General features: G+C 40.2%; 1 protein-coding gene across 1 annotated transcript; it reads left to right on the top strand.

The window, feature by feature from the left end:
• The first annotated feature begins 1,861 nt into the window (after positions 1–1,861).
• On the top strand, positions 1,862–6,274 carry LOC144657106 (uncharacterized). Its single transcript, XM_078517404.1, has 3 exons — positions 1,862–2,228; positions 3,246–5,081; positions 5,824–6,274. Exons 1-3 carry the CDS (start codon positions 2,217–2,219, stop codon positions 6,022–6,024), a joined length of 2,049 nt encoding a protein of 682 aa, XP_078373530.1. The 5' UTR covers positions 1,862–2,216; the 3' UTR covers positions 6,025–6,274.
• The last annotated feature ends 3,491 nt before the right edge of the window (positions 6,275–9,765 follow it).

Below are 9,765 nucleotides of genomic sequence, written 5' to 3'. Positions count from 1 at the left end.
CCTGTTCGAGTCCTATTTCGTCCTTCCAGGTTGTACAGAAATTGAGGTCCAATTAGCGTAAATACCGACAAGTAGACTTGCCTACAAGTCGAGCTCAGAGAGCGCGAAGAGTGCACCCAGAGCGCGAAGAGAGCACCCAGAGCGCGAGAGCGAGCGCGAACCGGAAACGAAAAGCGAACGACTTTTAGAAAGTCTAACTGACAAGCAACACACCATTGAAACAGCGACAGAAAAAAATAAAGGAACATACACTTTATTCGTCAGGACGCTCAAAGAACGGCTCTCAAAACGGCTGGAAAATGACCATGAGCTTATGCTCTTAATTAGGTAACAAGTGATTCACATACGAAGCAAAATGAATCGACAAAAAATCATCTAATTTATATAATTTTTCCTGGAATCGCAAACTTGTCTTCATTGCTATTTGTTTTGGTCTTGTAGCGGCTAGCATGCTGTTGGAATGAAAATTCTAAGAGGGGGTAACTCTCTTGCATATTTAATTAGCCCACTTGAGCGTCCAGACGAATAATGCGCATGCGTATTGGTAAGAACTAGTCATCGTTCTGTTTTGCTGAAATTCGGCATATTGTTGTTGTAAAAGGTCCAATAATGAAGGTTGGCAAAAATAACAACTTTAATATGGCTCTTTAATGAGTCAAGTTTATAAGTAACTATTAAACAACTACCATATGGATGGCGCTGCTTGAACTGAATGGTTAAAAAGCCCCTCTGGAAGAGACAGGAATGGGATCTCTGATCCCGCATACTAAAGCCGTAGCGAATGGGAGATACCTAGCGGGCCTCCTGACTTGGAACGGCTTGGTGAAATCCGAAGGGCTAGCCACCCCCAGTTTTTTTTATTTTTCTTCTTTTCGAGACTGTTGTAAATAAATAATTTGTAGTAAATAAATAATTTTTACAGCAGCAGTCTTCACATACAATTTTTGCTGTATTAAGCAGCACGATAGCAAAATACTGTTTTGGATTGTCGGGAATCTTTCATCGATTGAGAATTTTTATGTTAGTTGTAGACCGCCCGCAGCTCTCTTTGTTTCCGTTTTTTTCGATCATCAACTGGTCCGCCAAAAGAATCGCGGGAGGACTGGACGCGAGCGCAGAGGCGGAAGTGCGCGGGGGTGGAAGCTAGTGGAGTTTGAGAGGCGAGAAAAATAGAGGGATCTACTGCTTTTTATTTAAAGCCTTCCCTCCCCCCCCCCCCCACCTCCCCGCACGCGCGCGCGCCCCGCCTTCTTTCTGTCGCTGTCTAAGTTCAGGGAAGAAAATTTCATTGTGTTATTAAAATACCTGAGATACTCCTGCTCTGTTTACTTAGTCTACTTAAGTTAACCAAGTCGTTTGAAATAAGTCAAGAAATGTAAATGACAGTTTTAATTGGCTTATAAAAATGCCTGAGAAACTCTGTGTGCTCAGTCGTTTTTATATTATATCGGTCGACAAACTTGCATCGGCCAAGAACTTTTGTTAATTCAGGAGAACTTTTGTCAGTGGAGTTATTTTCATCAGTTGTATAAGCGCCTCAAAAAATGCTTAAGAAACTCCTGCAAAACGTGCAACTATCAGCTTGGAACTGGTTTCTCAACTCTTAACGTACTCGACCTGTTATAGGCCTTAACTAAGACGGGAAATGTTCTTTTTTGTGCTCTGTTCTGTTTTGCAACGGAAGGTAGTTCTCTAAAAGAGTACTTCGAAAGTAGGCGGTAAAAGTAAACTTAGTGACATCAAAGGAAGTGGCAGTGAAATCAGGAGTCTTGTGACTTGCCGCTTGAGTGCTGTTCTGTTGTCTTTAGCAGTTAATTATCATTTATTGTCTTTATCCTGATTACGTAGCGTGTATTTTGAGCATGAATTGAGCTTCACAATGCATAATTTACACGTGAGCAGGTTGTTTTGTTATTGGTAACTCAGCCAGGGAAAGAAAGCGGTTGAATAATAAGTAGCCTGCGAACGCAGAACGAATTTCCGCTAAGAACAGAGTTCATGCCTTTGGTTTGTTCAGTCTGGCGTACGTTCTCCTATCCCGACGAGAAGACGATTTAACTTTGTCTAGATCTGCTGTTTTAGTGGAAGAGAATCAACAGAAGTTTATGCGTGTTTCAACTGAATTGGACTCCTGGTCATAAGCCTTCGCCGACTTGAATCGGTTTTGTTAAAGAATTTGAAAGTTGTGATTTTTCCGCTGCAATCAGAAGTCAACCATGGGAAATACGGTAAGTAAGTGCTTGCTATTTTTCACTGTACTCAGTCTCTTTCTCAACATGAATAGATTCAATAATGACTTAAGAGAGCCTTCTCTCAGGCGTAACTTGAACATTTCTGCAATTTGACAAAATTCACTGACGATCCATTGCAACAATGGGAATATCAAAGGAAGTAACATCTCAACGTGCAGATAAAGGTAGAAAGAGATATTTGTTTACATTGGATATTGATTGGATATATTGGATATACATGGAACCTTTACTTTTTATTTATTTTTATTTAACCTAAACCAAAACCTAAACGGTATAATTCTGACGCCAGTCTTTTACCTATAAACCCATCCGCTGACCAAAATAGACTCAGACCGTTGCAGCACTATTACTTTCAGCATAAATTCACTTAGCTTCTCTATTTATGACTCATTTATTGCTTTGCATTTCACCTACACTGCCATTATTTAAAGCTGTAAGAAGAATTATCCTAAAGCATTCCGTATGACAGAATTAAAATCGAAAGATTTAAAGTATTTAATCTGGAACAGCACCGGTTCACAAGCTCCACGCAGACGGAAGCCCAAGTCACTAATTTATTGATAAACTTGAAGTTCAAAAAATTCACGTACCCTGCATGGTTCGATAAGTTTTTTCTTCTTTATTTGTCAGTCAAATTTGAGCTGCCAAAACGAGTCACAGAGCGACAAACGAGATTTCGTCTGAGTAGAACAGAGAAGAAAGAAAACATATGACTGGGAGAATGGGGAGAGAACAACATTCTTTGGTTGGCCAACAGTATTTTGCAACAAATAAAAATGTACGCTAGCATTTGAATGAAAAGTTTTTTCCATTTTATTGTGAAAATTAAATTAATTAGCAAGTAAACAAACGGTTTACATAAAACACACAGACGCATTTCCGGCTGTCGGCTGTCACGGAATACGTGTGCGTTCGTTAAAACACTACCCCAATCTTAAACATGTCAACCATTTCTCGATTTTAAATCCATCCATATTATTTCATATTTTTCAGAGTATAAAAGAGCTCGAAAGAATAGGAGAAGTACCAGAATTTAATTCACAAGATTCTTTAGACGTTGAAAGAACTTTCCAAATTGTGGACAACGAGAATGAAGAAAACACTGCACCTTCAGGAATTCCGGATGTTGAAGAGTCACGTGACAAGCCGATGGCAAAAGCCAAACCAAAGAAAGAGAAGAAGCGGGAAAAATTAAAAGCGGAGAGTCCCAACAAAGGAGATGAAGAACTTTCCGAAGAATTCTTGGAAAAGCAAATTCCTCGTAAGAAGAAGGCCATGAAAATAAAAATGAAGCATTTGTTAATTGAACTACACGGAAAAAATGAAATTCTATCTAAGGGCAAGGAAATTCTCGATCGTTTAACAAATGAACGAGAACGTCATTTGGAACGAATTGAGGAAAAAGAGCAGGTCATTGAAGGAAAAGAGTTTGTCATTCAGTCTTTTCATGAGAAAATGCAGGTTTTCACGCAACGGATCGAGGAGAAAGAGTCCGAGCTGAGAGAAAAGGAACGTTTGTTTAGAGAAGCAAACGAAAATGCTGAACTGTTGAGAAAACAGCTAGCCGAGCAAGAAGAGATCGTGAAAGAAATGCAGAGTGCGATGGAGAACATGAACAATAAAAAGCTGAACAAGACTCATCATTCCGCAAGTGCACTTAGCTCTGATTTAGATACCAGAGTCGAACTCGAATCCATTAGAAGGGAAAACGAGCGATTCAAGCTACAAATACAAGAAAAAATAAACACCCTCAAGGCCAGAGATCATGAAATTAACTCACTCAAGCGCGAGAAAGAAACTTTGCAGCAGGAGAAAAGAGAAAATGACAAGATTAGCCTGGAACGAAAGTTTTCAGTTGACAGGTTAAACAGAGAGAAAGAGAGAGGCCTGGCGTACCTTGGAAACATAGAGATTAGATTAACAGAAAAGGAACAGGCTTTGAGACAGGCAAATGATGAACGTGGTGAGCTCCGAGAGCAACTAAGACGAAAAGACAACCTCCTTTTTGAGAAAGACAGAACTTTGGAGACTCTAGAGAAATCAAGGAAAGGGACTTCTGACCGCTTGGATCGACTAGAGAAACAATGGCAGGATGAGCGTAGGGCACAACGAAGCGCGTACGATACGTTACGTGACGAGAAGCGTGCGTGTGAAGAACGTTTGCAACGCGCTGAAGCGGATGTAGAAACACATCAAAGACGGGCTCGCGTCTTAGAACACGAAATCGAAAGAGCTCGTCAAACTACCGACATTTTTCGCGGGGAACAGCCGTGGATGGTCACGAAAGATGAAATTAAACTTTCTGACAAGGTTCTAGGTACTGGCGCGTGGGGAAGAGTTGTGGAAGGGAATTTTCGAGGCACAAAAGTGGCAGTGAAAGAAATCCACGAAATCATTCAGTCTGCACACAACAGACTCCTGTTCGATCGCGAAATCACATTTGCTACGTTAGTGAGACATCCGTGCATTTTACAATTCTTGGCTGTGGCGGAATACCGTTCTAGTAAGCCTTTGTTGGTTGCAGAGCTCATGGACATGTCTCTCTCGCAGCTGGTGAGGGATGAAAAAACTTTAGGCAATAGATACATCAGAGTACTAGCGCTTGATGTGGCTTACGGACTCAACTACCTTCACTGCTTTCGACCCAATCCCATACTGCATCGTGACGTCAACAGCGGCAACGTCATGGTTTGGCGACAAGGCGACAAATGGCGCGGGAAACTCTGCGATTTTGGATCAGCGGAGTTCATGGGGAGCAAGATGTCAGAAAATCCGGGCAATCCGTTCTACTCGGCTCCAGAGGCGAGCAGCTCGCACCAGTCCCCTAAGGTAGGAAGTCCTTTTTTTGAAACGCCAAACAATTATTTACCATGCAAAGCACAATCCACTGTTTTATTATAGCCGGAAATCTACATAAGTTGGAATAAATTGTCGCGACAGGGTAATGGGCTCCCGAGTTTCGTTGAAAGTTGGATTCAAATATTAACCAAGTTGAGCTTAACATTTGGCGCGCGTCGCCATTTTGGATCTTATGACGTCATAGGTTTATCGTTGTTATCAGAAAACACCCTAAAGTACAGTTGAATCCTGATAACTTGAACTTTCAAGGGAAATTGAGAAAGGTTCGAATTATCGGAAGTTCAAGTTATCGAGGGTAAAATTAGTACGAAAGTGACCTAAAGGGGAAGTTAAAGGTAGGCTCGAGTTACCGGGTGGTTTGAGTTATCGGAATTTAACTGTAGTCTCCTTGGCGCCAAGGAGACTTGGAAGAAAAAAATCCTTCGATTTTGTGCGTTGGATTTAATTAAGACCTACAGATCGAGATTAGAGCACAAGCTGAGGTCACTGTTTGTGCTAACTCACACAGTGCCTCTCTCAATCAATTCAAGGACTATAATTGAGTATCGGCCAATGGCAACACGGCCATACACGGAAATGATGAGTGTAACATTTTCACACTAAAGAAGTACTCGCCTGAATGTCGATATTAAGAAACGCCCTTCAGTGTGTGACTCAATAATGGCAAACATTTTACTTATTCTTCTCTTTGTCTTTTTTTTCTCCCAAACAGATCGACGTCTACAGTTTTGGTGTGCTTCTTTGTGAACTGTGCACCAACCAAACACCGAATCCTGATGAAAGAGAGAAACAAATTGCATTGATGTGGAACAAAAATCTAAGAGATTTAGCTGAACAGTGCATTGCAAAGGATCCGACCAAGCGCTCAACAATGAGTGACGTCATTACTGTGTTAGAGCCAATGACCATGTGACTCGATCATGCAAATGTTACCATGGCGACCTGGCGAATCTCTTCAAACCCCAAGTGACGTGAACTGAATTTCTGTTAAAGCTATTCAAATGACTTTTACAGCTCGGAGATAATAAATTGAAACTGTAATGTTGCATTTTTCTATTTAAGAACTATTCAAGTTTCTTGCTTAAAATTCCGAGTTATGACTAACTAGCAGTAAACATGCAAGTTAAAGTGAGAAACCGCTTAGAAAATCGTAGAAGAGTATACGAAAAAACAAACGGAATCAATATTTTTTTTACTAAAAATGCAAAGAAACAGCCGGTTATGACTTTTTGATATAACTTGGTTAGCTGCAAGTTCGGTACGGTTCCGATTGGTCTATGAACAATAGCTTGCGTCATAACTTGTACATGCGCCGTACCATGAACTTGTCCCTTTAATATATAAACATGGCAAAGACGGATAGTTAACGAGGCAATCGGTAAAATACCATATTCATATTCTCGGTAATGGACTGAACTAGCTTGCAATGTTCGCTAATGCCAGCTTTTCATGTGATTTGCATTTGAAAAGATTCCCGCATTAGCCTCCATTGCAAGCAGTTCAGTTTAATACCGATAATACGAATATGATCTATTGACTCTTGTTCTTAGGCAAACGTAGCTTGATTAAAAATATAAAACAAACAGCGCAGAGGGAGAGAGAGAGACCCTGCAAACGAGATTGCCTTATGCCGGTGCGTCCTGCGCTTAGTGGACTTAGCTGAATAAAATGTCTTGTTCTTCCTTCAAAAGCACGCTTATGTTAACTTTTTGTACGAAAAGTCAATAGAGATATGCTAAGCGACCAAACGAGCTACTGACTCACTTGCACTCAGTACCAGAAATCTATTCTACTATTCTTTGTTGATTTATTCATAAATAACGAGACCTAACGATCATTAGATCACCAAACGAGTAACAGCTCAGTCAACCTCGTTCCCAGGGTCCTCTTCCCAAGAAGAGGACCCTGGGAACGAGGTTGCAGCTCAGTGCCCGTTTTGACGTCACTTCCATTGACTTGATCCATAATAAATTATAGCCTTAGAGATTCAGTCCGGAACAGGAAAAAAGAGTTTCCGGGTTATGCCTAGTTTGGTTCGAACTGGTAAGTGGCAAATTTTATGGCACAGGGAGAAGATAAATTGTGATCATGTAGTTTTCACCACTCTGTTAAAGTGGTACTATGATCAAAATTTTACCTTCCCTTTTCTCTTCGGTTTTTGAAAGTACTTACATTAAATAGTAACCTTGCCAAATTTTAAGTTCAAATTCGAATTGGAAGACCACTTATTTCACGCGTAAACTTCGGCTTTGGCTTGCCGCCATTACTAGATTCAAAAATGTCCGAGGACCAAATAGAGATCTGGAACTAGTTGGGGCGAGAGCATGCTGACGTCATATGCGCATCAACAAAATGACTGCTTCGAAGGCTGGAGTGCTGGATCTGGAAAAACATTGGTTTTCTTTTTAATCTGTAGTGATGTAGAAGCCGTATCTACTGCGCAAATGTTTTTTAAACATACTTCAAGGCATCTCCAGGTCACTTTTGCACAACATAGTGGCAGAAAACAACTCAAGAGGCGGAATTTCGTGATATCTTAACTCGCCCGAACCACGCAAGATGAATATAATAGATCGTCTGATAACTTTGAGGGAAACTTGTACTCTTGGAAATGCTTTATAGATATTTCTCCCTGCAACCATTGTGAGGTAAACTTCTTCAACTATCCAAGGGAAGTGAATAGAATAGAACGCTTCGAATTATCTACAGTGAGTTTACTGTATTCGCTACTTCTTAGAAGCAAAACATTGGGTGAGTGGCGTAATTTACTTCTGTTGCTCAAGCACTTGTGTTCTAGAATAGTCATTTTTAAATTAAATGTAAATACTTCATGTCAAAAAAGGTAATTTTTGGGCAAATCGGCCTGTATGTTTCTGAATTATATCCTCTATTGTACAAATAAACTTAAATAAATTCGCACGAGGCGGTACATTATGTGAAAGTACATACAGAAGGATGCAAAGCTTAGCAATATCTTTTTACTGTGAGAATGTTTCCATTGTAGTCCTCTGTATACTCTGCGGTCAACTCACCAGCACGTATTCAGTGTTGGTCACTTGTTTATTTCTGCCATGCAATGTAAAACACTACAGTAGGACTGTACTTCATTGTGCACTTAGAATAGTATTAAATAAAATCAAATCCGGATAGCATGTATATACTCAGTAAATCTTTTTTATATTTAAGTACAACAGGGGCCATGAGCTATAATATTTATGACCTGTGCCAATCACTTATGCTGTGTCGACAGAGCACTGTTTATTTTTTGGCATGCTCTTTTTGTTCATAATTTGAGAATGTAGTAGCCAACAATAAATCATGTGAATGTGCCAGAGAACTCCTGAGCTGCTGATCCATCATAATTTCTCTAATACATGTACAGTCAAATCTGTATCATAAATACAAATGTTGTATTGATTGAGGTGCAGTGGCCTAAGTGTAAGTTGTCGGACTCTGGATCAAGCAGTTCAGGTGTGAACTCTTACTGGTGTCATTGTGCTTGTTCTTGGGCAAGACTACTCTCATGGTGCCTTTGATGAACCTTTACTTTCATCTTATCCAGGGGGGAAGTAGAAATACTCCTGGTTGCTTAATCCTACTTAGCCAGGATAAGCTTGCTTGATGGGCAACTAGACTTGCATGCAGACCTTGCCTTTTTGTAACAAGGGGATAATTATGAGGTCACACAGGACCCTTGCAACCATTATATGCGTATTTATTTAAAGAGTATACACGAACTGCGAAGCCGACAACAAATACAGTCAAACCTGTACCATAAATAAAAATGTTGTCATAGTAATGGGGTAGTTGTATTGATTAAGGTGCGGTGACCTAATGGTCAGACTCTGAATCGAGCTGTTCAGATGTGAGCCCAGAACAGTGTCATTACATGTATGTGGGGGGAGTGGGGAGGTTAAACCTGATATGCTTTGGCCTGATGGGCAAGTAGGCTTGCATGCAGACTTTGCCTTTTTGCATCAAGGGAGCAATTTTGAAGCACATTTATGGGAATTAACCCCTTATGAAAGGAGAAACTGTCTCCAATAGGGTGTCTGTTTATTTAGGGTGGTACTTGGAGCTGGCTTGTTTACAGTCACATTAAGTTGACACAAGATTAGTCCCAAAATTGAACTCTCAATTTCATACACATACTGCAGATGCACAATGTACTGCCAGTGATATTCTCTAGAAAGAGCCACTGTCATATTGCATATGATACCATATTTTCTTGAGTAGACGCCAGACCCCGACTCAATGTGGGCTTCATTTAAATGCCGGTTCAAAACTGGAAACGTTTGATCAAGGTCCCAGTGTTTGTTCGAGGTCCAGGTGTTTCCGTTTATGAACTTAAAACTTTATACCCTTAACATTATTTACTTGTTCCCATGTTGTGATAAAAATAACTAAAACAAAATCACGGGGCCAAGAGAAAAACAAATGGGTGAAATGAATAAGAAAAACTACTCCTACCAGTTTTGCTGCTACTTGTGGGCCAGTTTCATAACATTATCAGTAAATAGAGTGAAGGACTCTATACAGCATTCAAATGGTTTTCTTATTTTAAGAAACAGGAATACTGAATGCTGGCTGAAGCTGGATGTCTGAAGTGTTATTACCCATTAAAAGACTTAGTTTTAAAAGGTTTATTACCTGT

The sequence above is a fragment of the Oculina patagonica genome, chromosome 6 (assembly GCF_052425735.1).
Source record: "Oculina patagonica isolate OP01 chromosome 6, crgOcupat, whole genome shotgun sequence".
In the NCBI taxonomy this organism is placed as follows: Eukaryota; Metazoa; Cnidaria; class Anthozoa; order Scleractinia; family Oculinidae; genus Oculina; species Oculina patagonica.
Note: the sequence above shows the minus strand (reverse complement) of the source record. Positions and strands in the feature narration are given on the sequence as shown.

What these genes read in the sequence shown, in the direction of transcription:
- LOC144657106 (XM_078517404.1), top strand. An exon ending in GCTCGCACCAGTCCCCTAAG is followed by an intron (nt 5,082 to 5,823) that starts GTAGGAAGTCCT and finishes TCTCCCAAACAG; the next exon opens with ATCGACGTCTACAGTTTTGG.